The 25,538-nt window shown below is 45.0% G+C and overlaps 1 protein-coding gene across 1 annotated transcript in view; it reads right to left on the bottom strand.

The window, feature by feature from the left end:
• The window catches only part of KCNK9 (potassium two pore domain channel subfamily K member 9), a 103,562-nt gene extending 78,055 nt beyond the window's left edge, over positions 1-25,507 (bottom strand). Inside the window, exon 1 of the mRNA XM_042036245.1 lies at positions 24,449-25,507. Within this exon, the coding sequence (XP_041892179.1) occupies positions 24,449-25,034 (586 nt within the window). The 5' untranslated portion in view covers positions 25,035-25,507. The remainder of the gene's footprint in view (positions 1-24,448) is intronic.
• Positions 25,508-25,538: the final 31 nt, after the last annotated feature.

Raw genomic sequence — 25,538 nt, forward strand, 5'->3', positions numbered from 1 at the left:
TTTCCTTGCCTATCCCTTGAACTTACTCCTCACTTTGCATCTTACAGAGCCATCAGCAGAGTGACAACATGAATCTCACCCAAGTTGCTGTCTTTACTAGCAGACTAGTCCATCCCCTCCTGTTCTCTTTGGAGCCGTGACAGGTACAATGAAGGACCATCCCAGAAAAAGAGACCGATATGAAAACCAAGAGAACCTCATGCAAACACCATCACATCTGTGCTGTTAAACCCAAGCAACCACATTCTGCCACGGTCCTATTAAAGCACTGCCATGGTCTTCATTACTCAGGAATAAAAAAGCCATGGGGCAGGAAAAGCATTCTTCTGTGCTAGGATTAAATACTCTCAGCTGTCTGTGAAACCTGAAGCCCAGGTTTTTCTGGGAATATTTTTAATGTCTCAGGCTAGTGGCCAGTTTCAGAGGCTATTGAATAGTTCAAGCAAGCATTAACTGGCACTTATTAATGGCCACCACTGTTCACCTGCCATGTGCTGTATAACTCATCAGCACCAGAGCCCAGGTAGAGATTCTATGAACTACATGCAACATGGGCTAAGGATCAAACGGGCAGAATGGGACAGTGGAGGGTTTGGAGGGTTAGAATAGGGGCAGTTAGCTTGAGATATAGTTTAAAAAAAAAAAAAAAAAAGTAGTTATGCATGGGAAGTGAGTCTATCAGTGAGTGCTACAGCAAGAAAAAAACAGCCTGGAAGTCTGCAGATGACAAGGTTACATTTTTTCCAAGATTGGTTAGACCACTTTATTTCCTACTCTACCAACCACAGATTCTTTCTTTTGTGCTTTGTTAAGTAGGATGATTTTTATGCTGTTTTATTCCTGACCCACAAGCCAGCATAAAGAATAACTGATTATAAGATATCTTTTTGATTATTCTGTTGTATGAGCCAGAGATACTGTTAAATAAATGCCATTTATAGCCTGTTTGTGGCCACATGAGACACCCAGCATTTCTCTCATGCAGAAGACCACCATTACTGCCTACCATGTAATGGGGCATTTCTGGTTCTGCCTGATACCAGTCAGCTACACTATTCCAGACCAGCTGCTTCCTCACAGCTCAAAGCACTTTGTAGTGTAACCACTAACACAGTAGAGCAATAACTTGAGATGATAATTTAGGTTGCTGCTCTTTCTTAAGTGTCTGGATTTTTACAGGCTGTCTACCTTAATTCTCTCTTTCCCATTAAAACCTCTTTGGGGAGAATGAGCATGAATTTGCAAAAGAAAAAAAATCCAGGAATTTGGAGAACAATAGCAGGTGCATACAGAAATTGAAATAACACATTAGTTCACTGGATTTGAGTTGGGCTTTTAAATCCCCAGCCAAGCATCTATATATTTTGTGCTCCAAAAATGCAGCAAAAGACAAGGAAGGATTCATTCTGAGGGTAGACTGCACATGCAGGGGAAGAGGGAGGCACCAATAACTATTTCACTTGTAGGAAACCGGACACAGTCAAATTAAGGGTAGAAGCAGAATGGTCCTTGGGCACCCAGAACAGTGGTATAGCAATGTGCATACTTTTTGTGTCAAGTTTACAGAGTAAAACCCAAAACTTTTTCTCAGGGGCTTGGAAGATGTGGTTGCCATGACTGTTACAGTATTTTATTCAAATTAAAAAATCCACAATCAGTTCAAGGAACTAAAAACAGTCAAAGGCTCCCTCCTCATCTGATCACCATTCTACAGCATCACATGCTCTCTCCCTTCTCCTCTCTCTTGCTGGATCCTTGCTGATAGAATGGCTCATTTTTAACAGCAAACAGAGAAAGTACTCATTTCCCACCTTCTCCTGCTCCAAATAACCTCAATTTGTGATCCTGGGGATGCCTCGTGTGTTAGGTGCCGAGTTGATAAAAGAGTGCTGGTTCTGCACACATGCCAAACTGCAGCTGTTGTGACTGGAAGAGCTCAAAATTTCACGAAAATTCAAAGAAAAAGAAATGAAACAGCAGAGGCACCAGAAGAGTGTAAGTAAGGTCACTTGAGCACCAAGGAGAGCCAGCCCCAAACATGGAGACACATCACCTACAGCTCAAACCACCAGCAACTACAAGGACATGTTGATTTGGCTTTATGGTAGATGGGAGCTCGGTAAGAGAACTTGTTGGGACACCCTCATTTTCCTGGAGTAGTATGCCCTGGTTCTGGACCCAGGCTCCCAGAGAGTTGTGCCACCTGTTCCAGACCTACTCAACCCCCAGGGCTGAATGAATATTGAATTTTATTGTGCTGTTCCACCCACAGCATCTCCAAGTCTAGGAGAAGAGCAAGAACGCACCTTGCCCATGTCCTTGATGACTCCTGCAATTAATGTGTTCCCTAAAGAGTCTCTTTTCCCTCTTCCCTTTGCATTTCCATTGCAGCTGGCCACATGCCACCACAGGGAAAAGCAGCACAGGCAGCAGCACACCGAGGCAGCCCAGAGCCTGTGACAAATCACTGCAGAAGCAACGCAGCCCTGAGATGTCAGTCAGCTCTGCCATCTCCAGACAAAAGCAACAAGGAAGACAATCACTGAGATAATTTCCATTCCACTTCTGAGCTTTCCCTGGGCACTGCAGACTTTTCATGGACTCACATAGATTGTTCTCTCCCTTATCAGCAACAGGACTCATCTTTCTGAGCTAGTCAGCCTGGTGTGCCTTTTTCCACAGTAACACCACTAAAGCAATTAACATTTACTTTTTAAGTTTTTGAGTCAAGGTAAAAGCACTCAGCCTGAAGAGTGTGGCTGCCATCAGAAAGGGTTGTTGTGCATTTCAAGGGGCACAAGAGGATCCTTAAAGCAGATGAATACAACCAGGCATAGCAACAGCTTTGCAAGTAACTCACACAGTGAGGTTTGGAAGGCAGCACATAAACAGGACCAGATTGAGGATCCTGGCACTGGACATCCTAAAAACAGGTGAAGGAGGCCAGCAGCAAGCCATGGGTTTTCCACCCAATAACTGAAAAGGAAATTGTTAAGTCCAGGCAGTACAAATTAACCATCTATTTTTGAGCTGCTAAATTTGTTGCAAGCCCTGAAGCTTTTTGCCTGTAACAAAACAGAGCCAGGTATATAAAAGGTGAAGAAGCACTGTGCTACAACACCCCAGACAAATTCCAGGGTCCTGATGCTTTTGGCAGAGTGACCCCAGGAGAGGTATGTATCAGCACATCCGTGACAGCAGCCACGCCATGGTCCTGGCACAAGACACTGCTGTGCCTTCTAGCTGGCCTCTTTTCAGCACAATGAAAAGATGATGCCACATGCCAGGCAAAACCAGTCATGTGGATGGCTAAAAGTGTCTAACACATGGGGATCACATGGAGAAAGATGCAAAGGAGCAGCGACACTGGGGAGAATCAAGAACACAGCCAGCCCTACCCTCCACATGCAGGGCTGACAGTGCTGGCCCAGAAGGCACACAATGGAACATGAGGAGCTCTCCATCTCTGCAGAAGATGCTAAGGCAGGTGGGATCGTATGAGGAATAGCTAAAGAGCCCTTGGCACAAGCCCTGGAGGGGGGCTGGGCGAGAGGGTGACTTTGAGCGATGTGAAAACCTGTCTGCCAGAAGTTGGACTGAGATCCACCAACTCATTCCACACAGCTCCCCAAACAGACACACTTCCTTTTCTTAGAAGCACAGATGCCTATATATATTTAAATCACTGCTCTAGTCAGGGGTTGTACTAGCTGTAAATTTTGAAACTGGGGGGAGGGGAAAGGCACTGAAGATTCCAGTATGTAATTTTCTTTTTTTTTTCTCTTATTAGATTATACCCTTGTTTAAGAACTAACTGTTCTTTTACTTGGTGTCCTTTTGGCAACCATCTCTACCTAGCAAGACGTGGGTGTGCACACTCCCCCAAGTTCGCCTGTACTTGCATAGCAAGTTCAGATGAAATACAGCACAGAAATTGTACTCCTGCAGTCCAGGAGCAGGAGTATTTAGAGCAATTAATCACTAAAATGAAGAAAAGGCAATGACTGGCACTGTAGAGGAAGAGAAAAAAAATGTTAACTTGGAGCACTACCGAAACGTGCTCAAAATACACAATCCGGGGAGGAGGCGGCACGTCTGCCTCAGCATTGCACTGGCGCCCGCTGAACATCACAGGCAGTTTGGAGTTGTGCTGCTCACAATCAAAATTCTTCTCTGGGGCGGTGCGGCCGCGAGAATGGATTTGGCCAGTTCCTTCTTCCCCAAGGTAATTCAGCTCTCTCTTGTCACACAAGAAGTAGTGACAATATTTAGTACTCCCCGAGCGTGGTTTAACCTAGAGAACAGCTCCAGAAAGGTTTGCGTGGCCCTGCCCCAGGCTGAAAACAGAAGCATCAGCATGTCTGCCACATACTGGAGTAGCAGCTTCCCTCCTTAGAGGTCTGTTTCGAAACACCCAGAGCTGGAAGGTGTCCACAAATTTCATCTGAAGTCATTAAGAAACCTCTGAGGTTGGAAAATTCGGATTGCAGATTATTGATCGATGGCTTTAATGACATAGGTCTAGCATTTCTACATTATCTAATCCTGCTGAGGTATAACTGTTCCCACAGCCAAATACCTCCACAGGTCAGAACAGCACAAAGAGTGTTACGATTCTCTCGTCAGAGTTTTAACCCCAAAGTTTGCTAAAGTGTTGGCAATCATTAAAAAGAGCTGTGCTACTAATGAGGCTGATGCTAAAACCAGTGCAGAGAGCACACAAAACTTGTAGGTTCAGGCAAAACAGTGCTGGGATTCTTCAATCCTGCCTGTACTGGAGCTTTGTGAGCTGTGTGAACCTCTTATGTTGCATTAGACCATATTATAGATAGCTGTGCAGTGAAATAGCCTGGGGACCTATGGTAGTGCTTATCTCTGGAGGCTTAAAAAATAAAATACGTAGCTTCAGACTCTTTGAGAAAGGACAGTGAATCCTGCATCCAGATCCCTACAATCATTCAAGGCATAAAGAAAACCCTCAGCCAAGTCCAATTACCACCAGCATCCCAGGGAAGGTCAATCAAGTTGTGACTGTTCTAAACTGCACTTGCATAAGCTGGGATGTTCTATACCTGCAGGCTACCCCGTTCAGGTGGGATATCCTTATCTACCTTGGACAAAACATTAAAGCAAACACTTCTCTTCTGAGCAGCACAATACCTCAAGAATTTCACCCTTTCCTCTCTACTAACTTCTCCTTTTCCCACATCTTCAAGCTTTTCATGACCACACAACCCTGTTCCATCTTTCCCAGTTCCCTTTTCTCATCACCCACTTCCCCATCTGCAATGCTATTTGTGCCAGCTGTGACTACAATTTTTTGGCTTCTTCAAAACACATCTCTGGGCATTGTTCTTCACAGCTTCTTGGATGCAAAACATGTCCCTGAACTAACCCACAAGCCCAGTATCTTTTTTGGGATAAATTCTTCATCTCATCAGTGATGGTGGCAACTAATAGCAATTAGCAGAATGTAACTGTTATTATTTTCCTCTCCCTCCATCCTATTACTTGTTGCACTCATTTGTGACCTGTCTCAAAGTAACAGGAATTTCTCTAAGGCATAGACTTACTCCTGTGTTTTACAGTTATTCATCAAGTGAAAATCAACATGAGTTGGTACCTCATGAGTCAACAGGCAGAAAGAGCAGTTTTAATGTGCAAGAGACTGTAGCTTTCATTAATACTTCACATGGTGACTTACTTCTCAGGTGTAACAAGAGAGAAAAATCTTCCTAGGGACATTTGTGTGACAGATAGCTGAAGAAGTGGATTACCAAAGGATTTGGAGTTACCAGACTCCTTTTTTATTAACTGTCCTGAAAGGCATATTTTTCCCATGTTCTTCAATGACTTCACACTCCAACCAACCTGTTTTTTAAACCCATATTTGGCAGGTGTGAGGCTCCTTGGCTTGGAAAGCAGCCTCCTAAGTGCAAAAGCTACTTTTGAAAATGGAGGTTTAGTTCTGTGGTCTTCTAGACACTTTTTTGAAATTACTCTGAATTTCATGCTGGTACAGAGCCCAGTGCAGCAGGGCTTGAATCCAAGGACAGGACCAATCATCATGACTGGCTCTCAGTTTCAATGAGTGGCAAATCAGAAGAAAACTGACATCAAATCCAATTGCACATATAGCTGTACTATTGTCACTGCCAAGTGGTGAGGCACATGATTCAGCACATAGAAGTTCACCTTCTTCCCAGGTGGGTCTTACAGTCTCTGCTGAATGTGAACCACACCAGCAGCAACCCACTTCAGAGGGCTAAATCTAGCAGAGGAATGGCTGCAGTAGGTTATGATTTTTGGAGTGCAGATGCACTCTGGCACCTGGAAGGCTTCAGAAGACAGCACACAGACACAAAGGACAAGGCTTCATGTAAGGTAGGCACTCCACTGAGTTCCCCATGTCAGTGGCCCCCAATCTTCTTGAAGGAACCATCAGTGATGCCAGATATGATGCCACCGTCTCACGTCTCCTGTCCCATGCTGAACTCCAATCCATTGCATCACAGCTTCCCTACCCTTTCCTGAAACTACTGTGTTGAAGGGATCTCACAGCTCAAGCTCAGCAGAAATGAGAGGTGGGTGAGAAAGAGGTGGCACTGTACACACAGCAAGGTGACAGCTTCTGCCCTACACACTCTGCCATCATTGTTGTCACAGTCATGGCCACCAGCCAAACTGCAACAGCTGGCCCCTGACTCCAATTCCTGTTGCACTGGGACCGAAGGAGAACCAGCAGCCAAAACTGCACCACCTCCATATCCTGAGTGCTGTCACCTCTCTGCCAGGCCCTTGTGCCCAACATAGCCCCCAGACATCTGTAAGATATGAGCCTTGTGACTGTGCTCAGCACCAGTCTTCAATAATACATGCCAGGTCCCTCTTACACTAACCATGACCACCTCCTCATCCCCAAACTTAGGAAATGTTCTCAACAAAATTTCCCAAATGAATGTCTTGTAGTCTCGGTGAAGCAGCATTTTCTAACAAAAATACTTCATCCTCAGACCTCCAACCAGCTTGAAAAGCAGTTTTATGATTTAAAAAATGCATGCAGTGTTTTCCAGCTGGATATATAGAGCAGATTGATGGCGGCTCATATGCTTGATGATTTTGCCCTTTGCTAGGACACATATTTCAGATTGGTAAGTGGACTCAGTCATCTCCCCGGCCCCTGCTTTGCTTCTTCTAGTTATTTTAATCCTCTGCTTCAGTACAACAAACAGAGTGGAAATTTTCCACTACCCCAATGTCTGGTCCGAAGCTTGAAGTCTTCACAGTGACATGAAGATCGGAGGATGCTTTGCAGCTGAACAGAGATCTCTGTTCAAGCAAAGGTTGGTCCTTCATTAGATCAGCCCACGGGTGAAATGAAAGTGTGGTGACATTAGTGAACACCCTACTAGAAGCAAAGAAAAGACTGCAGACCCACAGATGAGTCACGAAATCTGTCTGTTCCAGTGCTCTAATTACATTGCTCATCCAAGAAAAGCCTCTTTTGGAGCCATTAGGTCAGAATCTGTTCTCCCCTAGCTGTAAATCCCTCATAACTCGGTGAAGTCAATCGATTTGTATTGGTGTAAGCAAAATCAAGCACAGTACACTTGCACAGCCTTTGATCTTTATGTCTCTCTCTGATCACTAGCTCACAGAATGCCACTCAAGAGACAAGAAACCCAGGCCCCTGGGTGTTGTGCATGCTGCAGGCACTCTGAGCAGTGAGATCAACATCCAGCACTGCAGAGAGATGGAATAGAAGGCAGAGGAGAGACAAGAACCTTCTGTGTCCCCTTCAGGATGAAAGGCTGTGGACCTCCCAGAGGGCCTACAGACACTTGCAAAAGGGTTGGAGCACATCACATTAAAAGAAAGTAAATTATCTATACATATGTCTATCAATCAATCTGTATTTCAGATAATACTATCTTTCCAATGGAAAAGCAAACACAGGGAGGCAGAGCTCCTGTGGCTCTCCAGCACACTCAGTGAGCATTCACAGCTTTGCTGACACATGGAACTAAAACTCCAGAAGACCAAAGACCACCAAAAACCAAACATTTCTCTTTCAGGAAATCACCTGAATGTAGGATTCCAAGCAATGGTCCACTTTGTCCTAATAGTTGTTTCCAGCTTCTTCCTCTTCTTCAAAGTCTCTACCAATGTGCTATGCAGGAAATCTTGCCAGCTTCTCCTTGGCAAGAGAATGTGAATGGAAGCAAAAGTCACCATCCAAAAGACACAGGATGTTCCCCCAATATTAGGTGCATTAAACAAGCAACCAAAGAATGCCACTGGGTCACAGGAGGATCTTCTCCTATTAAATCTCACACAACTTCCACTGAGATGTGCTCTTCTGGTTAGGAACAGCATCAACCACCTGCTTAGTCTGCAGCCTTGACTTTTGCTTCCTGATAAATAGGTATATCAAGTTCTCAAAGGAACAAGAGAAGAGGGAATGCTTTCAGCAGCGAAAAGCAGCTTGGCTTGAAGGAACTCAATATGGAAGCCCACAAGAATAGCTTGAATACTACTGATTGTGTTGGAAGACATGACAAGTCAAGGAAGGCCATGAGGCAAAGGCTGGAAACATAAGGAAATTTCTCCATCTCAAACTCCTTCCAAGCAGAAGAGAATCTAAGGAAGACAAAGATTTTAGAATGCAGAAAGCTGAAAGGCTGTCCCCTCTTGGGCATCCTGAACCTAACATTAGTTCTCACAAAGTCATTTCTTAAGTTAGTGGAGATTACTCAGAAAAAAAAAGAGTTTTCAAGGAGTTGTTTCTATTAATGTTGTAACACCCATTAATAGATATTAATTTTGTATATATTTCCATTTATTTGACTCAGTTAATGCTCTTTTGGGGGATTCAAGGGGGAAAACTCTCCTGTTTTTCAACATAAATCTCTTCCAGGCCTTCTATCCCAGGCCTTGCATTCAATACACCATCTCCAAGTTCTGAAATTAGGTCCCCTGGGTTCTACATTTTCCACAGCACTGAAATGTGCACAGTAGGATGTAGACAAATACAGAGATATCTGTAATGGCTAATATGAAACTGTATTGATTTTGTTGGTTATATGATGTTTGTTTACTTTTTTAAGCCCTGTTTGGGAACATTTTCTATTCCTTTCGGGCTACTGACATATTTTCCATTTGCTACAGGAGCTAATATTGATGCTACACCGTGTGTGTGTAAATTTGTTGGGTGAGTAGGAGGAGATACTTCCTTCAAAATACAGGCTCTCCAGACCACATTCTGCACACATTTCTCTTACTTTAAAGTCAACAAATACACCAAAACAATCAAGTTCCACAGGATTTACAGAGAAAGACTGTGATCAGAATCTGTTCCAGTCTGTCAGGATCCACCATTTTCGTCTGTTGGGAAAGCTGTAGGTGTTCTCTCCCACTCCCTGTTGTTGGAAGGGGGTGGGAACACAATACCACATGGGAATAAAAATGCAGCTTTACGGTGAACTGATATATGAACAGGAATTAGCAGGGTGGTGGGAAGGGGATGAATCAGCCAGTCCCAGGGAAGACAAAGAAATTTTTCAGACACTACCCTGGATCTCACCCACTCAGACACAGCATCTTTTCTTGGCCCCTGTGATACATCACTTCTTCCTCTCATAAAAACCTAGTATTGCAGGATCAAGAAAACCTATGAAAATGGCCCTGCTAGGAGCAAATCAACAGATCCTACACTCAACCAGTGATGCAGGGTCAGTCCATGGGTGCCAAGTCAGCCCAAGGCATCCAGAATTGCTTTTGTGTAAATGAAGTTCAGACCAGTGCTGAAGTCTAGAAAATATGGAACCCAACCAAAGTTTGAGCGCCTGCACTTCCAGAATTAGGGAAGCATTCATTCAAGCTATGGAACATAGAATAAATACGTGGTCATGATCTCTGAGGTTATTTCAACAGGCGTTATCTATGTCACTGTTATGGTAAAAGACCCAGACTTGAGGGCCATGGAGGGGGAAGTAGGTTTTGAAATGCAAAAATGGAGGCTGTACAAAGGCTTAGCGTGTCCTTCTGGGGAAAAAAGTGCTTTTGGGCTTAAATCTGTGTGGTAAATTATCTGTTCTCCCCCTGGTGCAGGCAAGTAATTCCTCTCACTTTAATGGACAATTTTATGGCTGCTAATAACATTTGTAGCTTAGATAATGACAAGGATAATCAAATCTCATGCTTGAGGGCATAAACTGATTGCTGCGGGGGTTAGCAACAAAATCACCATTGCCATATATTGCACAGGTGTATTATGGGATAGATTTCCTTCCTCCAAAGTAGAAAGGCATTGGTGTCTGCCAAGATAACAGATTGATGATTGTCTGTGCTATGGTAATTGCTGGTTTGTATGCATGGGATTTAGGGAAAGAGGAAGAACCTCTTTGTTTCAGCATGAGAGAATGTGCAACCCAAAATGCCAAGTGAGCAGGGGTTGCAAGATGCATATTGATGCCTGTTCTAGAAGAACAGCTCTCCTGAAGGCAAGTTCAGAGCCTTGACCATCACAAAGTCCACTGTCAGACAGCAAATGTTGCTGTACATTCAGCACAGCATTTAGAAACATCCATTGAGTGCATAATCCCAGAAGCTGAGGGCTGGGAGAAACCTCAATAAACCATTTGACCTGTTGCAGGATGCTCAGATCCTCAGTCCATCACTTAGGGTTACTCAACTGACCAGGCAGCTCCTGTAGAGCAGCTCCCAGCCACCTAGGAACACATGGCTGGAGGGGCCTCAATGGGTAACCAAGCCCATTCAGACCTGAGGCAGGCTGAAGTAAACCAAACCCATGTGTTTGGACAACTGTTTAACCACTTCAAACAAATATCCCACTGCTGACACTCTGAAGGTTCCTTACAGGTCATGTTACAGCTGTTTTCACAGCTGATGATAAACCTGCATCTGCAGTGCTGAAAAGCAAACCTTGGGTACATATGCAGAAAAAACTTATCAATGTCCTCTTTACAACAATCTTTCCCATGTTTGAAGCTGTTATTGTTCCCCTCCTTTGTGTATTTCATATAGGGTAAACAATCTCTGCCTACTTCACACCAAATACAGGTTAAATTTTCTTTCAGCATTTTAATTTTTCTCATCCTTTCTCAAATCTCTGTGTGCCCAAAACTGCACCCAGTTTCCAGGCTGAAGCCTTACCACTTTATCAGCATGATGTTGTAGTACTTGCACCTAGTCAGTTTATATAATTTTTTAAATCTGTATCTTTGATATTTTCTTCTTCAATGTAATTCTGTGCACTCGACTTTATTGAATTTCATCATATTGATTCCAGACCATTTCTCCAGTTTAACAGAATCGTTTTGTATTCTGCTCCTGCCCTCACAGTGCTAACCACCCCTCACAATAAATGTGTGTACTCTCTGTTCTATCAGACAAGCCATTAATGGGAAACTTGAATAGTACCAGCCACAGGACAGACCCCTGTATGACTGCATATGCTATGTCCATCCAGTTTGACAGAAAACCAGTGATAAATATTTCTGCATTTTTTCTATCCTATTGTGAAATTATCTGGCGGTAAATTGAGCAGATCTGTGAATCTGTATTTTCTGCCCCATTTACATCTGCACAGTGTATGTGTTTTTCACACATGTGGTAAGCCCAGCCACTGTCCAACCTCTGGTCCATGGCGTGTGCCATCCACACTTTGCACCCATCTTGCAGTTCAATCCAGTCTAGATTTTTCTACTGCAATTACGAGAACTCAATGCTATTATCATGCCACATATGTAAAAAATGTCATAACCTACTGCTTCCCCCTCTAGCAGCTATCTGCTGGAATAAAAACAACCCAGACAAGTCCAGCGTGAGTTACTCAGGAAAAATTTGGGTTTGTTCCAGCTTGTCCCTTGTTATCCCCTAGGTACTTTCATGCTGATTAACAGCTTGGTCAAATATCTTTCTAAACATCAAATTTAGGTTGACTGAGCATTAACTGCCCACGTTCTCTCCTGTCCCTTTTTTAAAGATAGGTAGCATGTTTGTTTTTCCCTGCAACAGCCACTGGTAGAGCTGTTCAAACAGCAGCCATAAAAAGCTGGTGACACTGCTAACACCAAACAGTTGCTGCCTAGAGAAGAGGTTTGATTCTTTTCCAGATATTCAGCTGGAGACAGAATTGTAGGGTGCACTGATAATCCCTCAAGGGAAGCACAAACCTTCAGAAAAAAAAAAAAGGACAAGATAAATTTACATAGATCCAAGCAAGATCCAAAACAAACTTCAAACAGCCTGTGTGTTTAGGGAGCCATTAAAAATACAGGACGAGGAGGCCAGTCCGTACCTTGCCGTAAGGCAGGACAGAATGCATAGGTCATTCCTGGCAGATGCTTGTCCATCCTGTTCTGCAAGACCTAGCAACGAAGAGCCCATGCCTCCTGCAGGCAATGCATTTCAGTGTTTCACAAGTATCACTGCTAGAAAGGGTTTTTTCTCTGTGGCCACTCTAACACTTCCTTGCTGTTGTTTAACACCTTTCCTTATTCACTGCGCCACACTCAAGGTCTTCAGGAACAGACCTGCTGTTTTGATCAGGTTTGAAATGCTCCACAGGCTGGATTCTTGTCAAAGAGACCATGGAAATAGTTTTTAACTCCTTATCACCTAACCTGCAGTCAGGTTCCAGCTAGTTATCCAAGTCAGCACCACAAATGCTCAAGAGCCAGCAACTTCCATCATGACACCTATTGCTGGATACTCAGAGCTTGCATCCCATGCCTCTTCTTCTTCAATACCAACAGCCTTCACTGTTATCCATCTTGGGAAAGGAAAAACCTGCTGAAACCTTTAAAAAGAAATCTATGTTATATCAAAAGCCCAGCAGCTGACCTACCTACATCACAAGAACAGACTTCAAACATCAGCAACACCAATGAAGCGAGTCTGAAACTTTATGAAAAATTGTCTCTGGTGCCAGTTCAGCAAGTCAAACCAGACCTGAATGCAACCCATACAGCACAAACTATCACTAGTAGAGGAGTGGTACGAGGCCTTCTGAATGAAAATACAAAAGGAGGTGGATATTTAAGAAGAAAACAAAAATTAAGCCGTTCTGAATCATACCTAGCACTTTTCACTCATTAAAATAAACCTCTTGGATGTGTAGTACATTTGGTAACTGACTTGTAGCACTGCTAATTTGCCTATGTCAGCCTACATCTCTAGGTATCAGCTTATGCTGTTTCCTCTGGCTGCCAGAGTGCACTCATTAAGGCAAACACATTGCTACTGAAGTACTAATCGTTTTGAAAAGTGCCCTTTAAATAACAGGCCTTTTACTACTAGGCAGGATGTGTTTTAAGAGCTTAAGCTTTTGTTGCCAAAAGACTGGATGATCATTTATTCGTCTGTCAGAGAAAAATACCAGAAATGAACAAAAAAGCTGATAGAGCATCAGTACTGACTGAATAGAAACCACCTCCTTCCTCTTCTTGGGATCTTCATTCCCACATGGAACAGCAAAAGAGGGGAGAAATTCTAAAGTAGAGAAGTTTGGAAGATCACTGAATTCTCAATATATCAGTTGAAAGGTCAACTGAAGAGTTCAGGTCAAATCACTGGGATTTCCATGTGCTTCCGAGGGCACAGATCCAGTGTTGCTGTTTAACTATCAAGTGCCTAGAACCAGACCTATGTCATTTCTAACACACCTAAGTAATACTGAAAATAATACCAAAAAATTTTAAAAATACATATTTGGTGTCCAGAAGTAAACAAGCAGTGTATCAGGAACTTTTATAGAGGACATGTCAAAGTGATGGTGGGCTCATAACTTTAAATGTTGGAAGAGACTTTCACAACCCAAATGTTGGTCTCCAGACTTCCACATCCCAAAATAGAGTTTTTTTCCTCTGGCAGTCTGGGGCAATCCAGTTTTTTTGACAGCCTAGATGACCCTGAATAATGCTGAAATAGCATCCTTCTACTGTTTCTAGTCCTCAGCAGAAAATACTATATGCTTTATCCTGTAAGGAACTCTTCTAAAATTCACGGTTTACTCTGGAAGCCAAAGAAGTCCCCAAAGGCCAGAAAAACTCTGGGCAAGCATTGAGACTTCAAGTCACCTCTGCAAGTATGAGGTATTTTTCTGATGCAAGATTGTAACAGGGAGTTCAATCATCTTTATTTCATGAACTGTTTTTAAATATTCCTGATGCAGTATCTTACATGACACAGTCTGCATGCAGAGCCTTATGGTCGGGGCTCTATGTCCTTCCTGGTGCTGGAGCTCCTTTTATTGCAGTACGATATTTTATATGTATCCAGAGCAAAGTTAAATTAAGCACCAAACTGCAGATTTTTAAAGATTATTACTGCTGCAAACACTGTTTTCACTGAGTGAAGTCAGCCTTGTTTCACCACAACAGTTCAAACTACTAACAACAACTTTTCATTAGTTCAAGTAATGGATATACAGACCTTTGAAACAAGAATATTTGACACCTTTTCCTTCTGTGTCTGGTCCTGAGAAGTTCCATATGGGTGTGAAATACAGCAGAGTGACAAATCAAAACTCAATTGGTTTAGGTTTGTTACAGGTTTGTTACAACATTTAATTTCTGCCACAGTTCCCATAGCCTGTGTTGGTTTAAACATAGGAGGAGGACATCCTCTCCAGAGGACATCAAAATAAAAGAGGGTGGAAGAAATAAAATATTCTATCTGCTCCCAAAACACCCCTGAAATGAGTTTATGGTAGTGTGCATCCGAAATTGCTGACACTGCCAATTGCCTTGGGAGTAGATCTCTTATTTCTATCTTCCCTTCAATATGTCAAGAATATCTCTAAATTGGGAGTCTATGAGCATTTCCGTAGAGCTAATCTCCTGCACTACACAATTAGAGAGAGCTGCAGCAGGTTTCATTCATCAATCTGTGCCCTCAAGCTCTCTGTGAAATTTTTGTGCCTGAGAAGGTCCTCTTCTCTGATGGGAGAGCAAGGAGACAATCAGCTTCCCATCAGATACCTTTTAACCCCACTACTTGCCTGCTTTTCTCTGAAGCTCTTTTTTCCTGCTGGTGCAGGGAACTGAAAGGACAATGCAGTCTGCTCCCTCCTAATCATCCTAATAAGTAACAAATACATGAGTCCTTAATAGAGAGATTCCTTTCACTGGCATGCCCTAATCACCTCCATAATGAAAGCAGTTAAAGAGGATACTGAACCCTTTAACCAACTGATAACTGCATAAGCCTCTTGTGGCAATTGGCCAGGTATTAAAAAAAAAGTCATTGAACTCCTTAAAAAGAAAAAAACTGCTAAGAAACTTCAGGGATTCTTCCCCTGAAACAGAAAAAAAGTAAGTGCATGTTACACTTAAGAAAAAAAAAAGCATCTCAGTGGATTAGAAGATGATAGATCAGAAGGGGTTCTTAACTGTCTGGCAGTCATGAAAGTAAGGAAAACAAACAAACAACAAGAAAAGAACCACACACCACCGAAAGAAAAAAAAAAATAGAATAAAAACATCAACATCCTTCCTCAAGATTTCTCTTTGCTTGAGTTTGAGGTATGCAGTAGATGCGTAGTTTAGCGTTTGACTTTCAATTAAAAAGACACAAATCAGTTTAAATGCCAAAATCAGCATACACTTTAACTTCAAAACTTTTTGTTTCATTATTAAAAATAAATAAATCTGAAAACTGCTTTTGAAGATATTTTCCATTAATTGGTTTGCTAGAGAATATATCAAATAATGGCCTGATCCCAAACTACTGTGACTCAAAATATTCTCTCTGTTACTTATAATAAACTTTGGATCAGACCTTTATTTCTGTCTTTGGGGTTTTTTGCTTTTTTTTTTTGCTGAACAGTCTTTTATCCATAGACACTCTCACTTCAATCAAAGGAAGTGCTGTAGCTACAACACCAGCAATATCGATGTTAGTTGTAGCTACTCAAGTCACAGACACCCGCCCCCGCCGGGGGGCGGATAAATAACCTGGTAATCTACCTAAAGTCAGTAGATTCCATGGACTATAATCCTGAAAAAATAACAAATTATAATTAATTTGCATCGCAGCAATGTCCATGTGTGAAATTTCTGAAGCAGCCCATGGCTTCATTCAAAACTATCCAAAAAGAGGGGAATAGGCCTGCTACACACAGCAAACATCTGTTGCAAGTCCACAGTAACCTCTGAGGTCGACTTACAGGCACCAAGGACTTGTTAGTTCTGCATCATCAGTAAGTGTCCTTGCCAGCATCTGTTAGAGGGGAAGGGGTATCTCATGTGGCCTTTAACTATATCCAGCCAAGGATCTTCAGTAAAATCCATAACAAGTGGATACCTGATAGCCTAAAGGGCCTTTGACAGAAGACACATAGTAATAACAGAGATAATTAGCCAGAATCGTATATGAACCTTCATGAAATAAAGCTCCAGGTTCTGCTATCACTGCATGTCAAAAGACCTAATCTGCAGGAGTTTGCCAGTATCACCTTAAACTCCTTATGGATCTCTGCCTTTGGTTCATCTCCACTGTTTAATCTGGCTATAAAGTCGTATCATGTTGTCCGAATGAGAAAGAAGTGAGCAGTTTGGCAATTAGAAATAGCTCCCAACCTGAATCTTCAGAAAGTTGTTTTCTCTTCTTGTCTCTAAATTGAGGATAATTTTTACATAGAGGTGTTGTGAAGATGAATCACCTAATATCAGTACAGCATTCTGAATATAAAGAGCTGTACAACTCCAGCTCAAAGCCACAAGAATGGATTTCAGCATTTATGGGGGAATATGCTCTTGCACTGAAGGAACTGAGCACCTCAGTTCAGATGACATTCGAGGAAACACAACAGCATTCTCAGCTGTCCTTCATGCCAGACCAGCAACATCTGTCCCAAAACTCATGATGTCCAGCAGGCAAGCTCTCCATTAGTGTTCCTTTGGTCAAGCCTCATAGTTGTGAAGCTGTCCCAAGAGAAAGCAAAAGGATTTTTATTCTTTTTAGTCGAAGCAGATATAAGTCCATTGCTGAGAGAAAATTTAGTCAAAAACACCTTCCCAGTTCTGCCCTGTGAATTTCTGCTTGGCATCCTCATATCAGCAGGATCATCTTCTCCTTCAGCTAACTTCTTTCCCAAAACACTCACCAACACCTCTAGCTTGTAACCTTGACGGTAGGTAAACACAGATATTTCTATTCTGACACTTGCAAAGGTACATAAATGGGTTTACTGGCTAGAAAAATAATCAATAAGCAAAGACCATAAAGTGGAGAAAATAGAATTTCAAAGATATTTGGGTTTTTTCCTCAAGAAAAACAAGTTAACCCAAGAACTATTAGGGCTCAAGAAGTAGGAAAAAAAGGAAGATTCAGAAAATCATAGAACATAAGGCTGATAAAGACTTCAAGAGGTCAGCCAGTCCATCTTCCTCCCCAAAGGCAAAAGCAGTTACAGCTTATTCATTCCTGGGAGATTTTTGTCTAATCTCTTTTTAAAGCAGTCTCCTTAGGCAGTCTCTACCTGCACACAACCACCCTGATGGCAGGGAAGAGTTTTCTTCATGCTTAATCTAAGTCTCACTTGCTTCAGGTAAAGAAAGAACTTATGAATAGTTAGGAGGAAGTGAAAGAGCACCAAATCCTGAAAATCTACAAGACACTAATTTCTCCAGTGTTGTTACAGTAAGGAAATCTGCAGACACCTCCACCTAGAGCTCAATGGCCAGAGGTTTCTCAATATTTCCCCAAAATTGTTTTCCAACTCTTACTATTACATTTGCACTGCCAATAAGCCATACAGTGGGAAGATGCAGGTCAACATCATTCTGAGTTCTAATTTTTCCTTGCTTATCAGTGATTTCTAAAAAGCTTTTGCTAAAGTGCCTCCGGCAGGAATGTGAGGTATCACTGCAAAAACAGTTTTAAAGAACTCAAGAACTTTTTCCACAAATGTGAGCAAAGTAGCCTCAAAGTCTCCTCTGTTGGCAGAACACTATTTTAGTGGGGTTTTTTAAATTTTTGTCAGACAATACAATCTGAATATAGTGTGAAACAATCTTGCAGACTATTTTAGTTATGCAGGGGAGCAAAATCCTACACACAGTCCATATTCACGGGGCTCACTGTAGCTCACCTCTTTCTTGCTTGGGAGATACCACCAGCAGATATTCAGGTCCTGATCATCCAGTATTCTCCACTAAAGCTTCAGATGGCATGAATGAAGAGATTTGTTACTTCAGTGTATCGGCAAGCACTCATCTCACCAGAAAATCTCTCTGCTTTCGCCTGAGTTTATTAATAATTGATTGGCTTAATCTACTGTGTGCTTGTTTGGTTTTTTTGTATGAGATATGACCTTCATGATCCTGGCAAGTCATGAATGCAGCAGTTAATTGACCAAAACATTTGTGTCTTTATTCTCAATCTCTTCCTTTACATGTCTTGTTTTCTTCCTGTCTCTTCTTTCAATTGCAGGTTGTCCATCTGCCACGATTCCCTACTCAAACCTTTTCAATGGACTGGCTCTAAATACTACCATCCAACCAAGAGCAGACTCAGAACACCAGAGGCTGGTCTTAAAGGAGGAGCAAGACAGACAAAATAATTCACTTGTGAGAACACTTCAGTCTTTTTCTAACCCAAAGTAGAGGCATCACTGTACTACCAAGTTGGTGTTTTTACATCCATTTTACAGAAGGGTAAAATGATGCAGAGAAAGAACACTGAGACTCAACCACTACCCCAAATGGATTTAAGCATGTGTTTGCTTAGTTCATTAATGCAGGTTCAAACTCCCTGTCAGGACACCATCTGCCAGAAGTATGAAATGTCCTCATCTGGATGCAGACAGTTCCTGAGTGTTTGGCTACTCAGCAGCCAACCAGCTGTCAATAGGTGGATGATCCATTCACCATTACAGGTATTGCACGGCGTTCTTAAAAAAAGTATTTTGTCGGAATAGTTCAGTCACTGCTTGTGGTAGGTTCAAAACCAAAAACAAAGGCCTAAAAGCCAGAAAAAGAGACTCATAATTCACAGCACAAACTGCCTTAATTTTGCTCCCCTTACAGTCACTTCTTAGGAAAAAATAAATAAATAACAATCTTCAATCTGTTTGTTGTTTCAGTTCATTTTAGAGTGACACAAACAGCTTTCAGTTCTTTACATTCTACACAAGCCTCCAGAAATATTCAGTGTTTACTAGAGCTCAGTGGTGTTAAATCAAGTATTACTATCACCCTTTAAGGCCTAAATGATAGAGCGATATCCATACCAATAACACATTTTGACAGTGTTGACACCTGCTTACACAGAAAGAGTTTATTGACTCTTATAGACCTATAGAAAAGGGTCTTACTTACTAGGAATCCTAGAAATAACCCTTTATTTTTGGAAGTTGGTGTTTTCATTCAGAGTATAGAGCCTTTAGATTAACTCTGTGGCATATTCTACAGTGTATCTTGTAAAAGATAAATAGCTGGATGAAGAACCTCATTAAACCACTCTTTTTCATCATTTTGACTGTGTAACTGGAAATGGTAAGGAATTCATCGTAGCTGACTCCGAAATGAGAACAATCCTGAAATAAACTCAGCACCTGGTGAGAGCCAAGAAGAGCTTATTAGTTCTTTCTGATCACCTAAAAACTTTCACAGAATCCAAACATAAACAAAACTTTGTAGAAGCTGGGGGGGCGGGGGGGGGGAGGACGGTGGAGGAGGGGAGGGAGGGAGGATTTTCTGCTAAGTGATTTTAAGAGCAGATTCATCGAATATTGTAGCACCTGCAGTTGTCAACCTTTCCATTGTTGTGTTGGTTTAAAAAAAAAAAAATAAAAGGAAAGAAAGAAAGAACAAGAACATTGCACCTGGGGAGTAGAAAAATATGTTTTGCCCCAGGTTAATAAGAAACTTGTCTGATTAGCCCTCACTTTTTTGTTTATTACTCAGCTCGACAAGTGAGCAACAACCCCCAAAAACCTGCCAATAAAAGCCAAATGCCATAGATTAGAGGACATGAGAGACTTGACTGAATCTCAGCACTTCATCTCACACAGGAAAGTTTCAGGTTTTCATGGTCCCTTCCAAACACGTCTTTAATGATGTGGTTCCAGGGGAAGCAACAACCTGCAGAGCTTGCCCGAGGAGGGGAGTCCGGACCTGCAGTGATGGACGGGAGCCGAACCTTCAGCACCACAGCCTGAGGGCTCTGCCGGAGCTGCCCCTCCAGCACCACGGACTGGGGACACTGCCAGAGCTGTCCCTCCAGCACCATGAACAGGGAACACTGCCGGACCTGTCCCTCCAGCACCATGAACTGGGAACACTGCCGGAGCTGCCCCTCCAGCACCACAGACTGGGGACACTGCCGGACCTGTCCCTCCAGCACCATGAACTGGGAACACTGCCGGAGCTGCCCCTCCAGCACCATGAACAGGGAACACTGCCGGACCTGTCCCTCCAGCACCATGAACTGGGAACACTGCCAGAGACGTCCCTCCAGCACCACAGACTGGGGGCTCTGCCGGAGCTGCCCCTCCAGCACCATGAACTGGGAACACTGCCGGACCTGTCCCTCCAGCACCATGAACAGGGAACACTGCCGGAGCTGTCCCTCCAGCACCATGAACTGGGGACACTGCCGGACCTGTCCCTCCAGCACCATGAACAGGGAACACTGCCGGAGCTGTCCCTCCAGCACCATGAACTGGGAACACTGCCGGACCTGTCCCTCCAGCACCATGAACAGGGGACACTGCCAGAGCTGTTCCTCCAGCACCATGAACAGGGAACACTGCCGGACCTGTCCCTCCAGCACCATGAACAGGGAACACTGCCGGACCTGCCCCTCCAGCACCATGAACAGGGAACACTGCCGGAGCTGTCCCTCCAGCACCATGAACTGGGAACACTGCCGGACCTGTCCCTCCAGCACCATGAACAGGGGACACTGCCGGACCTGTTCCTCCAGCACCATGAACTGGGAACACTGCCGGAGCTGCCCCTCCAGCACCATGAACAGGGAACACTGCCGGACCTGTTCCTCCAGCACCATGAACAGGGAACACTGCCGGAGCTGCCCCTCCAGCACCATGAACAGGGAACACTGCCGGAGCTGCCCCTCCAGCACCATGAACAGGGAACACTGCCGGACCTGCCCCTCCAGCACCATGAACAGGGAATACTGCCGGAGCTGCCCCTCCAGCACCACAGACTGGGGGCTCTGCCGGAGCTGCCCCTCCAGCACCATGAACAGGGAACACTGCCGGAGCTGTCCCTCCAGCACCATGAACTGGGGACACTGCCGGACCTGCCCCTCCAGCACCATGAACAGGGAACACTGCCGGAGCTGTTCCTCCAGCACCATGAACAGGGAACACTGCCGGACCTGTCCCTCCAGCACCATGAACTGGGAACACTGCCGGAGCTGTCCCTCCAGCACCACAGACTGGGGACACTGCTGGACTTACACCTTGATACCACGGACACTGCCGTAGGTGTCCTTTCAGCATCACAGACTGGGGACACTGCCAGAGGTGTCCTTTCAGCACTGTAGACTGGGGGAATTGCCAGAGTTGTCCCTTCAGCACCAGAGCTGTCCCTTCAGCCCCACATCCCAGGGGCAATGGGGCACCTGTCCTACGGTCTGGGGACAACTGTCCCCTAGCACTGGCAGAGAAGCAACAGCCTCTTCCCGGCTACTGATGGGCCACAGCCAACCATACACGCCTTTGATTAAATTAAAGCCACAGTAGTTGAAATCAGCACAGCGAAGAGGTAATCGCTCCAGACATGTTGCTAGCACGGCACTATCACGGAGTACAATTAAGTTAGACATAAATTAGTCTGCAACCATATGCATATTGCTTGACTTTGTGGTCCGCCAATTCCTATCACTGTTTTCTCTGAAGGGAAGTTTTGTGGAGATAGAGGTACCCTTCCAGATTAGGCAAGGTCTTTGTAAATTCTCTTTTAAAAGTCAGCCTGCAATGATTTGTAAGACACACTTTTGCAGCAGTACCTTCTGAGTACAGCACGTTCACCAATGCATACCCCAATGCATGTGCTTCTGGAAGTCCGTCCAGAAGGTTTTAGAGGGAGACAGATGTATATGAGAACATACATACAGATTTGAAAAAAAAGAACCAGCACAAAACATTAATATGAACATTTTAGATCACTTCCTTGTACAAAAAAAAACATAGGTAAGAACCCTTATTTTCCTAATAACTTAAACAAAGAAAGGTTTTTTCCCATACGTGAGAGAAATTAGTTTAGGATAAATAAGAAATTAAAGAAAAATCTTCCATGCTTACTTTTACAGACTAGCAGTAGATCAGATAACATCATGAAACCACTTTAGTACTGAAGAGATGGTACAAAAAATAGAAGTGCATTTGGCAAGATGCAGAGAGCAACTATTAATAAACTTTTGAAAGACGGATCAGATATCCTCCAGAGCACAGCTTCCCAAATGAACATTCGTTATAGAATATCTGTCTTTCTGCACCATTCTTTATTATCACTCTTTGTCCCAGTGGTTCCCTGTTGCTACACACATTTTTAAATTTAAACAATTCATACCTCCGAAAGCGCCTCTGCCTACAGAAATGCATTCTATCCTCTGCATGCTGAGGTATGCCGAGCTTGCTAAACAAATCCCAGCCCTCTGAAGGAGAAAATGTTACAACTTCCCAAGCAAGTTGTACTTGTTTCCAGGTAAAACACCAGCAAAACAGCAAACTACTGTACAAACAGCCTTTTCTACCTGTCACCAACTGAGCTTAAGAACGCAGCAAGTATTGCAGGCAGCTCCCAGGCAGGAGTACAGGGCACTGTGAGTACACAGACATGTGTGTGGAAGGTTTGTTGTAACACAGAGGAGCATGACAGAGAGATATTCATTTAGCACAAATAAGTGGCAAGAGACAGGCTGATGGAGACTCAGTGGTCAAAGTAGGAAGGAGAGTTCTGACATCGTAACGAACAGCGGGAAATACAAATCATCACCCAAAGTAGCATTCTACTTTATATTCCATAACCTGTTAATATATGCATTTGTAGTAATGTATCCAATAACAGAAAGGAAGAGGAAATTAACCCTGAAAAATCTTATCTTTGTAAGGGCAAATACACTTTATACTGTCAGATGGTCTTTCAAAGGAAATTTTTTACTGCCCCAGGTAGAATATAGTCAAACACAAACATAAGTAGACACTTCTCAAAGGGCAGTGGACAGCATGTTCTGCTGAACACTCAGTATCTCAGGTGGCAGTGTGAAAATTTCTTGTAATAATCCCTAAATGGCAAAAAGACCAAGTCCTTCTGTATTAATAAGAGCGCTTCTTTCGTGTCCTGTTCCATATAACGCAGCCACTATCAAACAGCTACTGAGTTAGAGGGGTCTTTACAGATCTCCACAGATGTTAGGGGGTAACATCCAGAAGTTCTGGGAGAAGAACATTATCTACTGCCTTAGTAAACCCACCTTAAAGAACACAAAACCAGCACGAGCAAACGTGCTCATCCAGCCAAAGCCAGAGTTGTAGCACAGTTCTGTGTGTACTCCGCAGCCTCTAATCACTGTGGTATTTATTTTTATGGCAGAGAAGCAAACTTTGTGAAAAAGGCTCAGCTTTAGCTGCGGGAAGCAGCAAAGTACAAAATGACAGCCCGTGGCTGTGTCCACTGACTGTCCCTTGACCGTTGTGGGAAGCGGCACATCTGGGAAGGTGGGCAGCATGAATGTGACAGCAGGCATCGTTTTGCCTGTCAGACCATGTGCCCACAAAGGGGAAATGCAGACTGTGACCTGTTATCACATCAGACACTCCAGCTGCAATAAAAACTCCAGGAACACACTGGTAATGCCCAGGGTTTGACCACGGCTGTGGGAACCACCACCACAGCCACTGCCAACACCAAAACAAAGTTTACAAAAGCAGGTCTGTCCATGCCTGGCTACATTAAGGGCTTTCCCAGCTGATCCAGTTCCCATGCCCTCATCATTTTCATTCTCCTCCAGCTGCCTTTTGGCTAAGTTTTCCCCATGTCTCTTAAGGTGGAAAAGGAATGTGACAACAGGGCCTTCCTCCTGAGGGGAACCCCAGGAGTGTCACCCTGCCTCTTCCTCCTCTTCCTCACCATCCAAGCCACAGCACCGTGGTAGCCACCTGGCCAGTGCCAATGCCCCTAGCCAGACCAGCCCCACTCTTCTCCAGTCCCACACAAGAGACAGAGGATCCATCTCCAGGAGAAGTGGTGCGGGACACTGTCAAGTCCAACAAGTGCCAAGGAAGAGCATTAAATTACATAACACGGGAGGGAAGCAAAAAATCTCATCCAGCACAGACACCTTTGCATGCCACAGCCTCCCTGCCCCTCTCCCCTTCTTCCAGCCCGGGAAGCTCTTGCCCCAGCCCCGGCCCTGACCCCACAGGTCCTCCCCGAGGGGAGTCACTCACCGATGGTCGTGATGACCGTGATGGCGAAGTAGAAGGAGCCGGCGAATTTCCACTGGACTCCAGCGCGGTGCGGCTCGGACTGCATGATCACCAACTCCAGCTGCCGGTAGTCCTCGCTGGTGATGTTGTACTTTCCCTTGAGCCGGATCTCCTCGGCTTTGAGTTTCTCCTCCTCCCGCATCTCGTTGTCGGACTCCAGGGCATCAAAGACGGCAGCCCCGACCAGCAGGTAGGTGAACGTGCAGATGATGAGGGACAGCGTCCGCACGTTCTGCCTCTTCATGGCCGCCAGCAAGGGGCGAGTGAGGGGACCATGTCCCCCCCTGGCCGCCCGGGGTTCCGACAGGCCGCAGCAGCCACAGCAGGGGAGCAGCTGCCGGGGGGGCCGGCGGCGCCCGCCGCCGCCGCTGCCGCTGCTCCGGGGCAGCTTGTGCTGCGGCGGCGGTCGCTCCCCGCCCGCCTGCTCGGGCTCCTGGGAAGAAGAGAGGCACAGGAGGCTGCTAGAGCGCCGGGACCAGGTGCCCTGAAGCCGGGAAACTCTGCGCAGGACCTGCCCAAACCAAGCTGTCCCAGTGCGCAGGGCCATCCAGGGCACCCCCCGCTCCTCCCCAGCACCGAGGCCAAGGGCAGGGGGTCCCCGCCAAGGGGCCGACGGCCCCGGCACGGAGTCCTGCGGCGGGCGGGTCCCCCCGCGAAGTCGGCGCGGCGGCGCGGGGAAGGGTCGCCCGCAGCCCGGGCGGGGCGCGGCGGGGAGGCGGAGGTCGCCGCCGTCCCAAGTTTCTTCAGGCGGAGCGGCGGAGACGGAGGGGGCCGGGCGGCGGCAGCGCGCCCATCCGCGGAGGAGGAGCGGGGCGAGGGGCGGAGGGCGCCTGGGCTCCGGCCGTCGGGGACCCGACCCGCCCCGGCCCTGGCTGCTTGCGGGAGCGCTGGCCGGGCGGGTCGGGACGGGCTGGGCGATCTATTCCTTCCGCCGCGGTGCGCGGAGGGCGGCGTGGAGCCGGGCAGCTGCTGCCTCTGCTGCTGCTGCAGGTGGCCGCGGCGTGGGCAGCGGAGCGGCGTCCGGTGCGGCGAAGGCGGCGGCGGCGGTGTC

Source organism: Corvus kubaryi, unplaced genomic scaffold (assembly GCF_017639235.1).
Source record: "Corvus kubaryi isolate FWS band 111438036 unplaced genomic scaffold, C.kubaryi_AGA036_p1.0 37385, whole genome shotgun sequence".
Lineage (NCBI taxonomy): Eukaryota > Metazoa > Chordata > Aves > Passeriformes > Corvidae > Corvus > Corvus kubaryi.